The 18,741-nt window shown below is 40.2% G+C and overlaps 1 protein-coding gene and 1 long non-coding RNA gene across 6 annotated transcripts; both read left to right on the forward strand.

Moving 5' to 3' along the window:
- The first annotated feature begins 6,720 nt into the window (after nt 1-6,720).
- Nucleotides 6,721-14,129, forward strand: gtf2f1 (general transcription factor IIF, polypeptide 1). 5 transcript variants are annotated; one of them, XM_031302454.2, is made up of 14 exons: nt 6,721-6,814; nt 7,266-7,340; nt 7,662-7,708; nt 8,083-8,155; nt 8,385-8,578; nt 9,317-9,487; nt 10,450-10,658; nt 10,811-10,961; nt 11,075-11,133; nt 11,786-11,917; nt 12,062-12,132; nt 12,398-12,536; nt 12,685-12,823; nt 13,535-14,129. In XM_031302454.2, exons 2-14 carry the CDS (start codon nt 7,329-7,331, stop codon nt 13,737-13,739), a joined length of 1,602 nt encoding a protein of 533 aa, XP_031158314.1. In that variant the 5' UTR covers nt 6,721-6,814; nt 7,266-7,328; the 3' UTR covers nt 13,740-14,129. The 5 variants fall into 5 exon arrangements, with proteins under 5 accessions (XP_031158314.1, XP_031158313.1, XP_031158317.1 ...); XM_031302453.1 differs by having other exon boundaries at nt 7,269-7,340; XM_031302457.1 differs by having other exon boundaries at nt 7,269-7,340; nt 11,078-11,133.
- Nucleotides 14,130-16,948: 2,819 nt separating this feature from the next.
- Nucleotides 16,949-18,439, forward strand: LOC116051974. Its single transcript, XR_004105463.2, has 2 exons — nt 16,949-17,088; nt 18,172-18,439. It is a non-coding gene; the product is annotated as an uncharacterized LOC116051974 (long non-coding RNA).
- The last annotated feature ends 302 nt before the right edge of the window (nt 18,440-18,741 follow it).

Below are 18,741 nucleotides of genomic sequence, written 5' to 3' on the forward strand. Positions count from 1 at the left end.
TTTACATAACTCTGAATATTCACCATCTGCTTAGTAGTAAGTGGATCACCCCAAACAATATTCTGCACATACTAAAAAGTATTAAGACCATATTGTAGTTTGATTGAAGACATACATAGCAATCCGTTTCAACAGAAAAAAGAGCTACTGAGCTCTGCAAAGTAATAAATACATTTTTTATGGAGAGGTTGAGAAAACGAGTGTATATGTAACGATACATGTTGGCCTTTTGTCCAGAATATGCATTAGTTCAAAGTGTCAGCCATTTTTTCAAGCCAGTTGTCCATGGTAATAATGTTTTAACTTCTTAATTCTGTGATTTTTAGTCTTATTTTAAATATATACATTTTTGTGATTATTCTTTTCTTTTTGTATTGTATTCACATTCTTATTGCTGTGGTGGTTGTTAGCTTAGCTTTATGATCATTATCAGGAGGTTTACCTGGTATTTATCTATCAGATAGATGTATTTATTTATGTTTGTCAATTAAAAGCAAAATGTTCAAAAAATAATAATGAAGAGGTGTTTTATTATACTAACGACAAATGACATCATAAAGACTTTTACATTTTTTTTAATTTTAGCCTATAAATTGATATTTGTCAAACCAAATTTGTGATTATGGAAATTCTTTCAAAACACAATGTTGTTGGGCTTCATACTAAATGATCACGATTCTTTATCAAAGTCACCATTTCTCAGTGAGTGTAAATATGTCTGCACTGTACAATATAAATGTGTCATAGTTTACAGAGTGAAACTCCCCAGGAGAGAATGCGTGCTTCACAAGTCAAGTCAATTTGTCTTGTAAAACTGTAACATGGTAGTGCATCTAGGCTGTATGTAAATAACTAACAAATCCCTGCAAATACAACTGGAGAAAATAGGACTGATGTTTTGAAGGCAGCAGCTATAGCTTGCCCAGTATTGTTTACTTCAATTTCAACATTTAAATAATGCAGTAAGATCAAGGTTTAAACACAAAGAAGGAATGACATCAAATAGATAATGTCTTGAAAGCATTATTAGGAAAAGATCAATGGTGGCTATCACCTATGGAATGCCGTTTTATTCAATATTAAATAAATGAATAAATACATAAATACGTGAATAAATAAATAAATATGCCTTTGAAATACATCATGAAATAAATAAATGAGGCAATAAATACATACATAATTAAATACATGTAAATATTCATATACAAATTAATCAATTAGTTAAATAAATATATTAAAAAGTTTTACTTTTAATTATTTCATGGTACTTTTATTTCATCCAAGTGAAATTCATTTATTGATTCAAGTCCACATTTATTTATTTCAAGAGACTTTTATTTCATAAGTCCACATTTATTTATTTCAAGAGACTTTTATTTCATAAGTCCACATTTATTTATTTCCGTGGACTTTTATTTCTTAATGCCACATTCATTTATTTCCATTTCTTATATGCAAATCAGGGGGCATGGCTATCTCTCACATTCAGAACAGAGCCGTACTCTGTACTCTGATGGAGCAACATGACCGGCTGTTCGCGGTGCTCTGTACCCAGCCCACAGTTACCTATTCTGGGGTAACTAGACCACCAACTCATTTCAATGGTAAGTTATCGACAAGTATTTCTTGATTTTTAGCAAATCACATGAAGATTAAAATGTCTGACAAACATTTCTAAAGAGATGTATATTTTGAGAATTTGATAATACAGGCTACACTTTGTTTTCAAAAGACCTCAATTTGCATGGTGGTGCAGGTGTACAGAATAATAGAAACAACATTGTCTCTTTAGATTGATTCATCTTATTTATTCATTCATTTATTTTGTATTACCTTGATGTTAGGTGGAGTCGACGTTTGACCTGTATATTTACATCACATTTATCATGAGTGTTCACTGCCCTCTGGAGGTTAGAGTGAAGAACTGCAGCATTACAATTAAATTAAGTGTTACAGTAATATCAGTACAAATCAATATGATTTAAATACATACAACTCAGTATTAGTGTGATAATACCATAGACTGTAAATATTAATGGACAGAGCATCCCGTTTGGCAAAGTGATGCAAATGCGGAAATGCCTGCATTCTATCTATAGACTGTAACAGTCTATGGACAATAAGAGGATTAGGGTCATATGTGAAAAAAGTCAGAATTCTGTGAATAAAGTCTGGAAGAAAAAATTCAGAATTCTCACTTTAATCTCAGAATTCTGACTTTATTCTCAGAATTCTGACTTTAAAAAAATTAAGCAAAAAAATGTGAGTTGTGTGACTCGAGTCTGCCTTGACACTGTGGTAGACTTGACCTGAGTGAGTTTAGATTCGTAAGTGTATACTGCCCTCCGGTGGTCATTGTTATGTCATTGATTGCTTGCCTACTGCCATGATTGAAGGGGAGACTAACAAAGAACTGCTAAGACACGCACATAGACATAAACATGTATGGACACAGCTAAAGTTATCTTTAACCTAGCTGTAAGCTAACAGCAATTCATACTCAATACGTTCTCTAAAACTTAAATTGTGTGTTGACGTTAGTCTACGAATTGTATGGCCACTGGAGGGCAGTAAAAAACTCACGAGTCCAGATTAATAATGAGTCTGGCTATATGGATGAAGATCAAGAGATGCCTCTCATGTTGCTTAAATTGCCTCCTCGACTCCTCCACTTGTATTTCTTCCTCGCGTCTTAGTCCCTCCCACCGAGGAGGCACGGGAGAGACGCGAGGAAATCATCGGAGGAGAGAGGCAACGAGCAACTGTGTTTTTAGAGGGATGAGACGTTCTTTCTTCTGAAGCGTCACATGAATTCGTCACCTGTTTGGACGGAGAACTACAACTCCTTCAACTGCACAGCTTCTGGGAAGGCTGTTCTCGTGTATCCTCGCCTATAGCTCCTCGATGCTCGCTCCTCGAACCTCGGGGCAGAAATAAGAGCTTAGAGACGACCGAGGAGGGACAGAATAACTTCCGGTTCAGCCGAGGACCGAGGAGCTATCAAATAAGGGCCATGAGATCCAGCTATGGACATACAGTCTTGATGGAAATGGCTATGGAATCATACTTGGTCACAGAGGCAACAAGTTAAATTCATAAAATCAGCATCAGCGAAAAAATGGCAACATTCTAAAATTTCCAGTGATAATTTTAAAAATAAAGTGACCAAACTGAGGCACTCACTCTAACAGAAAAGTAAAATTTGCATAGTAGCAAGGTGCTGAAGAGTTTCAGCTGCCTCCATCTGTGACCCTCTTATTGCATGTCATAGCAGTTTTCTCAAAAGTCCCTTTCCTCCTCATCTCTTTTTAGTTGAGTCGGGTATGGCTGCAGCCTGGGTTGTTCGTTCTCTTAATACATCCATGGGTTGGACACGCCCAGGTATGAGACGGGATGGCATGAGACGCAGTGGTGTAGTCAGTGCTTAATTTGTAAAGTGGGAGGTCCCGGAGCGCTGAGGGGGGGTGGACCCGGCGACTCAAAACGGGGGTTGGAGGTAACGGAACCAAAAAAAATAATTACACTGCCTACGTAGCTTCTCTGACTCTGACTAAAAAAACCCAAACAGCGCTGTGTGTACATCAGGGCAATGTTTATTTTTATTTCAGAACGTGCACTGCATCGGTGCGAAATGTAAAAAAAAAAAAAAAAAATACACTGCAACGATCGTTTTCACAAGCAGCAATCCATCGGACAATTAAAACAAAAAACCCACGGTGGTCTCCACATTCTTGATCGGAAGAAACGATTTTTGCTTGTTTGGGATCCGACTGGCCAGCGTATTTGAAAAAGTTAAGCAAACTTTGATGTCTTTTTGACATTTTTCCCCTGAGTGAAATGAGGCTATCAGCAATCTCAACCAGCACAAGCGCTTGTGTCACTTGAAGTGCAGCGCCGCGCTGTTGAAGTGCCCATCCCCTCCCTCCGTCCCTCTCCCCCCTCTGTCTCCTCTCCCCCCTCTGCCTCCCCTCCCTCCGTCCCTCTCCCCCCTCTGTCTCCTCTCCCCCCTCTGCCTCCCCTCCCTCCGTCCCTCTCCCCCCTCTGTCTTACCCTGAAAATTCACCTCAAAACGCATCGAAAATGCAAACACAAGATTTTTGTGGAACTCCAATGGGGAATAAACTAACAAGACAGATAACAACATTGAACACTACACAAACAGTAGCTTATTTTTTTCATTTAGGCGATTAATTTTTCATAGTGACACAGGAGGTGCCGGATCCAATAAAAAAGGTTCCGGATCCAACGTCGGAGGTGCCGGAACATGTTCCGGCGTGTTCCGGCTCAAATTAAGCCCTGGGTGTAGTCTACGTGATACGCAGTATACCCACTAAGAAAGCACCTGGATTTCCATATACCCACTTAAAAATGCTCAATGACACGCAACAACATACTTTCCATTATATTTTTGACATATATTTAGAATTGTCATCTGTGTTTGTTTTTTATCTTTGGCTAGATAAAATAAAGGTATTTCCACAGTAAATTGGTTCATAAAAGTGTATCAGAATGCAGGAAATGAAGTCTTTGACAGTCAAAATTTCCCTGGTGTGGTCCACCGAGTACCTACAACTGTACACCTAGTACAAAGCTAGAAACAATTGCATAGTGCCACTTCTGGGTGTAGTTACGCAATCTGTCCATCGGATGGCAACCTATGGTTCCTTTATGAACAATGTCAGCAACCGTCAACTCCAACAGGACAGGTTAGTGCAGGGCTAATTCAGTTAGAAATGGTGGGGCCCACACATTTTCAGTAGCCAGTAAAGCCGCCAGCACGTTATGACAAATTGTAATACAACACAAGAAAGTAATGAAAAAACAATGTTTAGTCATTGTTCTTTTAAACGTGTTCATTTGTGAATGCACATCGAAAAGTGCACAAAAAACTGAAAAAAAATGCATTTTAAAGGATTTTTTTAAGTAGTAGGCAGCATTATGATTTTAATACTTTTTATTGAGTTCATGTGTGAAAAGCTTGACTTGCTGTGGCTCTCTCTCCGGCTGTAGCCTACATGATCGCACCATCTTACAGCTCTGTAAGATGCAATCCTACTCTGCACTTTTGCAGCCCTCTCCTGTGATCCCTCTCCTGTGATCCCTCGTTTTTTGGAACAACCGGTGTTTCTCACTGTGCAGCCTTCGTATATTGTAATATTAAAATATTGCAACACATAATTGCAAACTAAACACATCGGTTTGACGTTTGGATTTGGCTGTAAAATAAACAAGTATTTTTCAGTCCAAGCTATTGACTGTATTATAGTCTATGGTCCAAGCAGGGTTAAACCAAGGGTTTTCATTGTCAATTTTGCTTCAGGGTTGAAAAAGACGTGTTTTTTTTCAGGTTATTTTTTCAGGCCCACTGTTTTATGGGTGGTTATACCACAGGACTTCTGCTATTACCACCAGAGACGGTTACCACTATGCTGCATTTTTGCGTTACATTCTCATGGCCTATGCTGCAGGCTAGGCCAAAGAACTGCTACTACTGTGGGAATTTCTGTAAGACTATCGGTAGGCTTGTTAAACATGTTTTTCTCGTTTTTTCTGCTTCTCTGGTTGGGACTGTTAGGACCCAGGCTGGGCCACTTGGGGGTGAATTGCTTCTGGGCCGGTGTGGCCCATGGGCCGCCATTTGAATCGGCCTGGTGTAATGGCATTGTAGCCTTAAAATAGAGGTTACATTTTACATTTGTACATAGTCTCTACAAAAACAAATCTTTATTTTTTTGGTAAAGTACTTTTTAACTGTACAGTTATTCAGATTTTACAGTTATTCAGGACATTTCTAATTCCTGAAAAACAAACTATCAATTTTTTTTTTTTTTTCAGGAATTACAAATGTGCATACACGGACTGGTACGCAATTGTGTTTGATGCAATTCCTTGTATAAACCAAATATTGAATTTGAATGCTCTTTCTGTCAGATTAAAATAGTTCCCATTTGTTTTGAAAATGTTCCTACACAGAGAACTTCTGGTTAGATGTTCTTGAGTTTATCCAAACTTATTTTATTACAGATTTCTCTTTTTGTTTTATGGATGTTTTCTTTTGTGTGGTGAAGTGTAGGAAAGGAATGTAGGCTATTTTATAATACATCTTTTATTTCAGCTTGCTAAATATCATATCCACAAATGTAAGTTTGGGGGCTCTGGCTCTAAACCATTCTTTCCTGTGTTTAAAATTGAAGTTAATGAATATTTGAACTCCATTCAAAGAACTGTGAAGTTAAGAAGACTGTGCATATAGGCTGTTCAACATATGACCTGACAACATATGACTGACATGACTGAACGTTGGAACTCTTCCAACTGTAGTTGCAATGGATTAGCCTTGCTGGACTTTATAGACTCCCTGGGGTATGCTTTGTTTATTTATTTAAAATAGTTTTTGTGTGGATGTGTCTTTGTTTGTATGTAGCCTCCCTGCAAATGTTCTCAGTTGCATTTATTGGAGAAAAAAAAGTTTAATAGTGATTTCTGCTAGAGACGATCACCATAGTCATAGTAACATTTCCGGTTAATTCTTTCAAAATAGAGCCACCAGAATGAGGAATAGATCACTACATTATTATGAAATGGGCATCTTCATTGCTATAGTGTTCACATTTATGGTGTTTTTCATGGGGTACAGATCGAGGTGAGCTAAACAAAGAAAGGATGGATGGAGATGGCTACAAGGAACCTTTCTTTTACTGTCTATACGAGGACTGTCTATGCGAGGAACCAACATTTTTAGTCTACGTTTCCTGTCGCCTATTTATAAGACCGGGACAAGTACAATAGGAGTACCATAGACTGCGCATACCGGGTAAACTAGATGCAGATATGTTGTGTTTAATGTCTTCATTTCTGTATATGCGTGTCCCTTTCATTTCACATACACACGCCACGTGAGTTTGAAGCTGTAGTATACGGTTAACGTTAGCACTCGCCAATGGACTGCAGCGAAAACGGCTTGCTAAGCGTGTTGATGCTGTTTATAATAGCATCAGATGCTAACATTAAACGTTACAAAACCTTTAGAAAAAATCCCGCTCAGTGTAGGACGTTATCAAAGTGTGTGTTGCGTTTTACTTTTGTATTATTAATGTGACGCTGGTTAACCCTAATGGGGATTACATTTAATCTGTTGTCGGCTCGCTCAGTGTAACTCACAAACACTTCCACTTGCCAACAAAATAGTGATGAATAAGCGCTACGGCCACTTTGCTTTTGATTTACATTTTAACCTGGTTAATTTACGAAACTCTTCTTTTTAATAGTGTACCCAACTAGTCTGAAGCAACTGCTGATGTGTATTAAATCCAGAGAGACGACCAACCATGACTTCTCTGGTAAGTTTTCACTATCCTCTAAAGTGCAACACACAAAAAATCTCACTTGTATCCCTGCCAATATAGTCTCATCACGGCGTGTGCACTGCTGTTATATCCTAACAAGCTAACTTGTAGCTAGCTGTAAGTGCATAGCCTTCATAGCCTTTTATTATTAACGTTATTTCAATTTAAAGGATGACGTGATCTGTTGGGAACTGCTACTGCATACCGTATAATTCCAATTTAATTTCAGATGGAATAAAACAAATTGCTGCTGACACAATGCCCTCTAAAATAAATAATAATAATAAATAAAACCTGAATCTGTTTGCTTTACAGGGGGGCAGCAGTTCCTCAACCACAGAATACACAGTGCGAGTCCCCAAGTGAGTAACATGGACTGACATGCAAAGATCCACAGAAAAGTGTCTGGACAAGCCTTCTCACTGTGTCTGTCGATCTGGCAGTTTCTTTCAGGGATGTTGTGTGTGCATCAGTGTTCACGTGGGTTTGCGAAAAGAAGTGATAATAAAACAAGGCTTTCAGAACTACTTTTTTTGGCAAACATTTGCATAACAATGTATTGATTACTCCAAAACTTCACTGGCAGTTTATGTGTGACTGTACATGAAATGGTTGTATCTGTGCAGTATGTACTAACCTTCATTGCAGCCCTTTGCCCTGATGTGGATGCTGAAATGTGCCTTTACAGGTTAAGATAATTACTATTTGTTTGCATTTCGGTTTGTCTGTCCCATAGAAACACCAGTAAGAAGTACAACATCATGGCTTTCAATTCAGGAGACAGAGTCAACTGTTCAACTTGGACACAGGTGGGCTTCATGTCAGGATTTGAAGATACATGACAGATAGTTTTAGCTGCACTCCCTGCTAGGTGGGGCACAGAGTCAGTACTGGGAGAGAAATGACAAGCAGTGTAATTACCCTAGAAAGATCACATAGGGAGATACAAGAATACAGATGTTCTGAACCCAAAATGAGTAACTTAGCGGCCATATTACCATCTTTCAGTTTTACACTTCTAAACATCTCCCTCCCCAGGCTCGTATGGAAAGAGACATGAGTGCTCGGCGGATATATGGGGAGGAAGAGTCGGCGGAAGGCGCGGCTGGCAGTGAGTTTGGCAAAAAGCAGCGTGAGGAAGCACGGCGGAAGAAGTATGGTATTGTGACACGTGAGTTCAAAGTGGAGGACCAGCCCTGGATTCTCAAGGTCAATGGCAAGGCCGGCAAGAGGTGGGCAGAAAAACTCTTTACTTTCCCTTCTGATTCACCCTCATGTTTCATGCAGGAAAGATAAAGTTGTTGTGTTTTAAAAGCCCTTGCATGGCTGAAATGTGTTCTTTGTACTTTTTAAAGTCAGTTCACGATACCTACATTTATAAAAACAAAAAAATAAAGAAATAATTATTTTGTCAAATTCTCTCCATGCGTATATGCAGGTGTAGTCTGGCATTACCAGACCTTACTCCACAGCGCTGCATATGAGGGTCTGGCTAGTCCACAGAGCATTCCCGGAGGGGGAGAAAAACGTGCTCTGGTTTATTGGCATTTCTTTAAACCAATCACAATCGTCTTGGGCTGGCTAAGCGCCGTGCCGGGCCCCGGTGCCGCTGCAAAATAGCCTCGTAAAGGAAATTGTTTTGATGGAACACGTGTATGTTCAAAAGTAGTTTTAGTCGTGCAACAGAAAACTCAGATTGAACAGATAGTCTAGCTAGCTGTCTGGATTCAACCTGCAGAGATCTGAGGAGCAGTTAACCATAGTCCTCATAAATCCACCGGAGTTTAAAATTCCAACACAAAGCGTAAGCGTAAGGTAACGAAGAACGAAAAGAAGGACATACAGCGGAATTTCCGGCAGCAACGGAGCAATCCCGGAAGTGGAAGGTCGTGGATATAGACAAATGTAGGTCTGACGGGGGATCCCTACAGTTAACAATACAGCTATTCTTTCCATCGGTCTGTGTACAGGTTCAAAGGTCTGAAGAAGGGCGGTGTTACAGAAAATGCATCCTACTACATCTTTACGCAGTGTCCCGATGGAGCCTTTGAGGCTTTCCCTGTCCACGGCTGGTACAACTTTACACCGCAGGCCAAGCACCGAACTCTCACTGCTGAGGAGGCTGAGGAAGAGTGGGGCAGGTAAGAGAGGGGAGGAACAGGCAGGGATGGTTGTATGTAGTAAGGAAGAAAATATATATATATAAGTACTTAGCTTACTCAACTGGTACAAGGTTGTCAAACACTTATAGTTCGTCCATTTACCGTGGAACTCGAAAGCTGGAGCAGGGAATGACGTCACACCCGAGTTGAATGCGTTCCATTTACAAGTCAGATTCTTCATTGTGGGGTTAGCTCTAGCCAGGTTAGCCATTGTAAGCCATACCAGTTGATAACGACTCATTACGCTGTTTTTTTGTGCATACAAACAGCGTAACAACGTATGTCCACAGATAGAAGTTGGACAGGACTGCGTGTACGACTGATTTAGTGAGACACAAATAAGACAAAAGTGCTTATAACTGTATGTTACTACAGCTTTCACAACTGTTGATGCATCCATGTTGGATTCTGAGCTCGGGGTACTCAGAGGTTGTCCGAGTTCCGAGCTCGGCAAGCCGAGGTCAGGGGGCGTGTTTCTGACTTTGACCTCGGAAAATCCGACTTCCGAGTAGGGCTGGGCAATATATCGAAATTATATCGATATTGTGATATGAGACTAGATATCGTCTTAGATTTTGGATATCGTCATATCGTGATATGACATAATGACATAACGTTGTCTTTTCCTGGTTTTAAAGGCTGCATTACAGTAAAGTGATGTACTTTTCTGAACTTACCAGACTGTTCTAGCTGTTCTATTATTTACCTTTTCCCCACTTAGACATTATGTCCACATTACTGATGATTATTTATCTAAAATCTAAGTGTGAAGATATTTTGTTAAAGCACCAATTGTCAACCCTAGAATATCGCCGCAATATCGATATCAATGTATTTGGTCAAGAATATCGTGATATCTAATTTTCTCCCCATCGCCCAGCCCTACTTCCGAGTACAAATGGAACGCACTATGAATATCAGAAATTCCCCTCGTTTTACAGAAGAAACAAGGTGGTGAATCACTTCAGCATCATGCTTCAGAGACGTTTCCGGGAGCAGGAGCGTGGTGGTGATGATGATGATGACGAGAACGAGAAGTCGGGGAAGAAGAAAAAGAAGGGGGGTGGGAGAGGGGGCGACCTGCGCATTCACGACCTGGAAGAGGACCTGGAGATGAGCAGCGATGACAGTGACAGCAGTATGGGGGACGGTAAGAAGAAAGAAAGAAACGGCATGGGATTTAAGACAGCCACTACAAACAGGATTTACAGTATTCGGTGTTCTTTTATTCTGCCATACCTTATCCACATTTCCCTTCCCTCTGTCATTGTGTGATTTTTCTTTTTTCGCGCCCCCTGACAGATGGAGAGGGCAAGACAAAGGCGAAAAAAGCCACAGGGAAAGGAAAAGCCAAGAAGAAGAAGAGAAAGAGCAGTGACAAAGAGGCCTTGGAGGACAGCGATGACGGTGACTACGAGGGTCTAGAGGTGGATTACATGTCCGATGAAAGCAGGTCAGATCCATCGCGTCGTCGCACGCAAAGACTCCCTCTTTGTGGAAACTACATCGATGTTTTTGCTGGTTGTGTTTCTTCTTTTACTAGCATGTACTTCTGTTTTTCAAAAGCAGTTCAGATGAAGAGCTCGAAAAGGGAAAGCCCGGCAAAGCAGAGCACCACCCCAAAGGTCAGACCTTGTGCCGTTGAACACTACCGATTTATTAATTATTGAATATAGAAAAGAAGACAGTGATGACTTAATGCATGTTGAAAGTACACAATAAAACGTAGAGCTTGGTCACTGGACAATAGGTTTGGCTGGTAGGGATTAGAGCTGGGCAATATATCGATATTGTGATATGAGACTAGATATCGTCTCAGATTTTGGATATCGTCATATCGTAATATGGCATAAGTGTTGTCTTTTCCTGGTTTTAAAGGCTGCATTACAGTAAAGTGATGTCATTTTCTGAACTTACCAGACTGTTGTAACTGTTCTGTTAATTTTCCTTTACCCACTTAGTCATTATATCCACATTACTGTCTAATTAAATCTCATTGTGTAAATATTTTGTGAAAGCACCAATAGTCAACACTACAATATCAATATCGATATTGAGGTATTTGGTCAAAAATATCATGATATTTGATTTTCTCCATATCGCCCAGCCCTAGTAGGGATTTCATGTGTAGGAGTATAATAAGAATCTTCTCTCAATGTACTTAAATTGTCAGCAAACATGTATTTTAGTGCATTTCAGTGTTTTTGGCCCATTGGCTTTACTGGATGAATGATTGGTATTGAGACCGTTTTCCTTCCAAATGTTTGTCCTGTATAGGGATCGATGAGGCGTCTGAAAGTGAGGAAGAGAGTGAGGAGGAGAAACAGAATGAAGAGGAAGCAAAAGAGGAGGAGGAAGAAGAGGAAGGAAAGAAAACCCCGGTCCAAACGGAAAAGAAGAAGAAAAAAGGTACAGACCTCATGGAGACGGATGAGGGTTTGACTAAATACATACTTTTACGGAGGTCTCGATTATTTTTAATGACACTCCCTTCTGCTTGATGCATGAAGACGAGTGATATTATGATGAGTCGTATGGTCTTATGTGTCACAGACAGCAGCGGCGAGTCGGAAAGCTCCGACGACAGTGATATCGAGGGAGAGACGGCCTCCGCTCTGTTCATGGTACCAGTTTTGTTTTTGCGTCATCACCTTCGACTTGATCATAAGTAACATGATGATCAGTTACTAAGAGTCAATAATGTGTCGATCACAGTTCTAGTAAAATGATAAACATGTTCAATTACTGTACAGCAAATTCTGTACACCAGCACATGTCTTACTTATTAATTTTGGGGGGGGGTGTGTGTGAATGGTTCTGTATTTACATTTTTGTACCGTTTTTTTTTTTTTTGTTCTCATCAAATGTCTAATTTTACCCTCCTCTCAGAAGAAGCGCACGCCTCCTAAACGTGGAGGACGCGGCTCTGCAGGCAGCTCCAGGACTGGCAGTCGCCCCGGGACACCATCCATAGACTCTGCCTCCACCTCCAATACACTCCGTGCTGCTGCCAGCAAGCTAGAGCAAGGTGTTTGCTCACACACCAATTCGTTATAATTAAATAAGACACATGACATACAAACGTACTCATGGGAAACTTTCAAAAGTGGCCATCTACTCTGAAACTGAAGACTTGCATTATTCCTCCAATTCAACAAAATCTCCCTTTCTCGCAGGTAAGAGACCGACTCCGGGTCCTAGCACTGACTCTCCCGCTGCCAAAAGACTGAAGATGGAGCCCAGCAGTCAGAGCCCTGTTCCCTCTGGGAAGAGTACGCCTCAACCCCCATCCGGCAAATCCACCCCTAGCTCAAGGTACTTGACTGTTACCAGTCTTCCTTTATGCCTCCCAAGAAATATTAAATGATTTGATTATTCTGAAGGTCCTGGGAAAGTAGTAGATATAAAATATAGTGTATGCCTACCATACACTGTAAGACTTTGATAAGACTACAGTCTGACTCCATCTTACATGTAAAGACAATCATCTCACATCTACCGTTAAAGCCATAATATGTAAAGACTGGGGATCTTGCAGGGTCAACAACTAGATTTGTTTTGAAAAAGGTAACCAAGCTAGCTAGCTACCGCTAGTGTTGGCTGGTAACTTAAGGGAAAGTTTGCCGATTTTCTGTTGTGCCGTACATGCAGATGAATGGCAGCATTACCCGGAGGTCCGGGTTTATCCGCCGGTAAATCTCCCGTTGGATGACACGCTTCAGAAGGGTTGAAAATTGGCAAATTTCCCTCCTTTAGCGTTTAGCTTAGCGCGGCACTACAACAACACTGGCTTTACCTGGTTTGCTGCTTCCTGTTTGGTGCTGGAGGGAGCGCAGCCATTGGTTGTTGACAATGTTCACATGATTCGACTTCACTACCAAGACTTCAAACTTCCGATAATATCGAAGACGTTTGATCTGCGACAGTGGAATCGCTTGAGAAGTCGCTTGGTGTAAGGTGGGCATTAACTGGGTGTTCAAGAACAGGGTAGAAACTGTGTTCTTTTGCTGTTTGTCTACTCCATAGTGATGTGCAGCTAACGGAGGAAGCGGTCCGGCGTTACCTGATCCGTAAACCAATGACCACCAAAGACCTGCTGAAGAAGTTCCAGACCAAGCGCACAGGTTTGAGCAGTGAGCAGACTGTCAACGTGCTGGCACAGATCCTGAAGCGTCTCAATCCGGAGCGCAAGAACGTAAACGATAAAATGCACTTCTACCTCACTGAGTAACCGGTGGACGAGAGGTACGGAGCGGCGGGATTGGAAAGGATGGAGAAGGGAGGGGGAAGGGCTGAAATGAACCTCTTCGGTCAGAAAACCATGAAAAGAGATTTTGTGTCCGTTTTACCAGTTGTCCTGTGACACGCCACAGGATCTGAAGTCGAAACTGTCATCCCAGGTGGCGTTTATCAGAAAGTATTTTGTTTGATCTGCATTTGTTTTTCATGCCCTGAAATCTCACATTAAATAATAGAAGCCGTGTTATTGTTGAGTGAAAAACATCTGGATTTCTATAGTTGTTTTCCATGTGTGAACATTTGAACCTAGAACTTAATGTATGAAAAACAAGTCTTGCTTTTCTGAGGTAGAATTTTTTTTTCTAATAAAATTTAAAATCTGTGGCTGTGTAAGGCTTTGTACCCCATCACTCATTTACACTTAGTATATTTGGTTTCAAAAAACCTTTTAATTAAATTTAATCAGAAACTACAGTCTTTAAACTGTAATGGCCAGTCTGCGGCAGTCTGACATCTTTACAGAGAGAGAACATCAAAACCAATGGCAACGTCCGACAAACAGCCCACGAGATGGGTGTCACCAGGGTCGTGTCTTGCCTGTCCAGTTGCATCGTCCCTGACAAAACCACATACCCTATCGATGAGACCATGGTAAACCTTTTCTCATTTTTTTTTTACGTTTATTCAGTGTAGTTCTTCTGAACGTTTTAGTAACAACTTACTTATTAGTCAGACTTCGTCACTTTTTAGTTGTTTCAAGCTTAAATTCAGGGGGATTTAGGGGTTGTAGGTGGACCTTTTTTAATGCAAATATTTTATTAAAAGTGGAAGCAGTGGAAGCTACCAGGACATTGCATAATAATTTCCCTGTTACACCCTTTGGGTAAAAAGTGACACATTACAACAGAACTGTACTGTAAAGTGCAATCAGACACACATGAAATGTAATCTTAGCAAACCGTTCACATTGTATGGCCTGATTATTACCACTGTTGCATGGTTTTGACAGGTGATTGTTTTCTGTGTTTGCCCTATACTGCAGGTTGCGAACACAGCAATGCTTAATATCATAGGTTGAAAATACTATGATCATTTATTATGATAAACTGAATTTTAAGACCAAATCATCATTACAATAGTCAAACCGTTTCCAAAATGAAGGCCGATTTTATTTAAAGCGCCCATATTATGCTCATTTTCAGGTTCATAATTGTATTTAGAGGTTGTACCAGAATAGGTTTCCATGGTTTAATTTTCAAAAAACACCATATTTTTGTTGTACTGCACATTGCTGCAGCTCCTCTTTTCACCCTGTGTGTTCAGGTCTCTGTTTTAGCTACAGAGTGAGACATCTCACTTCTGTACCATCTTTGTTGGCAGTCACACATGCGCAGTAGCTAGGTAAGGATCACATCAGCTAGTCAGGTCACTTACAAGGCAGGATTAGCCGGGAGACTTCTTCTAAACGAGGGCGCACTTCCAACTTACCTGCAGAATAGGGACATGTAAGTAGTTCTTTTGTAGATTATGGTGAACTTGTGTGTGTTGTAGCAGTGTTTTGCCATTGAGAACGAGGTAGCATGCTACAATTAGCCACCTTGTTTAGGCTAGTGACGTAGAAAGCCCTGCAGATTTTGAACAGCTCACCCGGAGACTGAAGGCAGGACACATTCAGAAACCCATATCTCACTCAAAACAGCATGGATGTTTTTTTTTTCTCCAAGTTTGTATGCGTGTGGAAGCACCAGAGACACAAAATAACACATTATTTTTTTCATAATATGGGCACTTTAAACCACATTATCCCATCACACTCTGGGCCCTATCTTGCACCCAGCACAGTGCAAAGCCCGACGCAAGTGTCTTTGCTAGTTTAAGACCGACGCAGTTGTCAGTTTCCCAACCAGAGCCCACGCCATTTAAATAACAAATGCACCTGCGCCCATCTGTGCGCCCATGGGCGTGCTGGTCTTATCACTATGTCACTATGCTTGTTACACACACACACACACACACACACACACACACACAGGGAAGCGCAGCAGCACACAAACATGCAAAAGATTACAAATAAAAATATGACGGTGCAAATCCGCCATCATAATAGCAATGCGTCAAGGTACAAACGCACCTGGCTTTTAAAGAGAATGGGAGCTGACACTCTGATTGGTTTATTGCATGTTACGGCCAAAACACACCTATGAATTAATGAAGACACTAAGTACAACCTTTTTTTTTTTTTGGTTAACGTCTTGTTTTTTTAAGCTTCACGCTTAATCATAAAGATGTACTGTCATTTCCGCGGGTAAACAATCAATCTATAACTATACAGCTTTTACAATTCAGAGACGAGACTGGTTAACTCACACTGGTTAACTCAGCGGTTACGTATCTGACATTTGTGTTTCAGCATTGGCCCATTGTAACTAATTTGTTTAAGCAAAAACTCCCTGTGCCGCACCCTACCAAAGAACAAAATGTTGCCTGTCAGAAGTAGGCAAACCAGTAATACGACATTACATTAGAACAAAACAACATGATACGATCATTTAACGTCTAACAGATCAGAGGATGACTGAAATAAAGTGCATGTAACAGAGTCAAAAATGAAAAGCCCAGTAAGTATACAGTTAAATAGTAAATCTGTTTTTAAGCTTGTACTACATGTTGCAGCATAAAGAAACACACATTTTGACATAACCAAACACTCAACACGTTAGTGGATGGAACACACTTGCCCAATCCCAAAGTGAGCCCTGAGGACTAAAGACTCACAGACTTAATTGATCTCAGGTGCTAAGTGAGTGAGTGTGTGAGGCCATATGAGCTCATAAAGGTATAAATGGGATTGGGACAGCACTTCACGAGATCACATGTTACCTTGGCGACGTTTAATAACAAAGATGTTGCTGACACTTGCCGGTTTGGGAATTTTCATTTTAAGTTTCTTGCTTTCCACACAGCCAAGGCACAGGAGACGGCTGCCTGATTCCAACAATAATGTTTGCACTTAATTTCATGGCTTTGTAGCAGCATTGTACCCGATAATTGCTGTCATGGTTTGAGTCAATCAATGCAAGATCATTTTTTGTCAATATATTTAATTTATTTTTATTTACAATAAGACAATACCACTTTTAATAAAAAAAAATATCTGCATTGAAAGTCAACCTAATAACCCACAAATCCCCCTGAATTTATGCTTGAAACAACAACAAAAAATGTCCATATCTATATTAAAAATAACCCAACGATTAACACTATAACTCAGAAAATAAATTTGGTAGCATGACATTGCATAAAAGACTAACAAACAGCTGCAGTGTATGGGTGCAGCAAAGGTGTACTGGAAGGCAAGTGTCAGTTAATCATAAAGATGTACTGTCATTTCCGCGGGTAAACAATCTATAACTATACAGCTTTTACAATTCAGAGACGAGACTGGTTAACTCACACTGGTTAACTCAGCGGTTAAGTATCTGACATTTGTGTTTCAGCATTGGCCCATTGTAACTAATTTGTTTAAGCAAAAACTCCCTGTGCCGCACCCTACCAAAGAACAAAATGTTGCCTGTCAGAAGTAGGCAAACCAGTAATACGACATTGCATTAGAACAAAACAACGTGATACGATCATTTAACGTCTAACAGATCAGAGGATGACTGAAATAAAGTGCATGTAACAGAGTCAAAAATGAAAAGCCCAGTAAGTATACAGTTAAATAGTAAATCTGTTTTTAAGCTTGTACTACATGTTGCAGCATAAAGAAACACACATTTTGACATAACCAAACACTCAACACGTTAGTGGATGGAACACACTTGCCCAATCCCAAAGTGAGCCCTGAGGACTAAAGACTCACAGACTTAATTGATCTCAGGTGCTAAGTGAGTGAGTGTGTGAGGCCACATGGTCTCAGATAGGTATAAATGGGATTGGGACAGCGCTTCACGAGATCACGTTACCTTGGCGACGTTTAATAACAAAGATGTTGCTGACATTTGCCGATTTGGGAATTTTCATTTTAAGTTTCTTGCTTTCCACACAGCCAAGGCACAGGAGACGGCTGCCTGATTCCAACAATAATGTTTGCACTTAATTTCATGGCTTTGTAGCAGCATTGTACCCGATAATTGCTGTCAGGGTTTGAGTCAATCAATGCAAGATCATTTTTTGTCAATATATTTAATTTATTTTTATTTACAATAAGGCAATACCACTTTTAATAAAAAAGAAATATCTGCATTGAAAGTCAACCTAATAACCCACAAATCCCCCTGAATTTATGCTTGAAACAACAAAAAATGTCCATATGTATATTAAAAATAACCCAACGATTAACACTACAACTCAGAAAATAAATTTGGTAGCATGACATTGCATGAGAGACTAACAAACAGCTGCAGTGTATGGGTGCAGCAAAGGTGTACTGGAAGATCTGAGTATGATGACCTTATTCAGACATTCCTACAATGTCAGGAATGTCTGAACAAGTTCAGAAGTGCCTTTTCCCCGGCTGCCACTGTTGGTGATAGGCCGATAAAGCCGTTGAGTTTAACGTTCGACGTTAGAAGTTAAATTACTTTCAATTTCCAGTCCATGTCCACGTCGGCCTATGTATCTGTAAACAGCTGTCCCAACTATTGAAAACTGACGTTATCAACACTAGTGTATGGAAATGTAATACAGAAATGTTTTTTGGTAAAGGTGCTTCATATAGAAAACTAAAATAGAGTTTGAAATCTCAGTAATCTGCAAATATGAAGTAAAGTTTGTAAACAGATTGTTTTTCTTTTTTTCTTTGCTCAAGGTGTAACCGACTTTTTTATTACCCTGCAGGTTGCAGTACATCCTGGTGTGTGTATAATTGTGTATGAGCACTTTTGGAGGGGTGGTGTTCAGTTCACACACAGTATGTACTTTGTTTAGCAAGATATTCCTTATTTGCATATGAGGGAGGGAGGGATTACTATGGGACTGTTTGGGATGATGAG

Source organism: Sander lucioperca, chromosome 21 (genome assembly GCF_008315115.2).
Source record: "Sander lucioperca isolate FBNREF2018 chromosome 21, SLUC_FBN_1.2, whole genome shotgun sequence".
Lineage (NCBI taxonomy): Eukaryota > Metazoa > Chordata > Actinopteri > Perciformes > Percidae > Sander > Sander lucioperca.

What these genes read in the sequence shown, in the direction of transcription:
- gtf2f1 (XM_031302454.2), top strand. An exon ending in GCTGAGGAAGAGTGGGGCAG is followed by an intron (nt 9,488 to 10,449) that starts GTAAGAGAGGGG and finishes CTCGTTTTACAG; the next exon opens with AAGAAACAAGGTGGTGAATC. An exon ending in AAATCCACCCCTAGCTCAAG is followed by an intron (nt 12,824 to 13,534) that starts GTACTTGACTGT and finishes TCTACTCCATAG; the next exon opens with TGATGTGCAGCTAACGGAGG.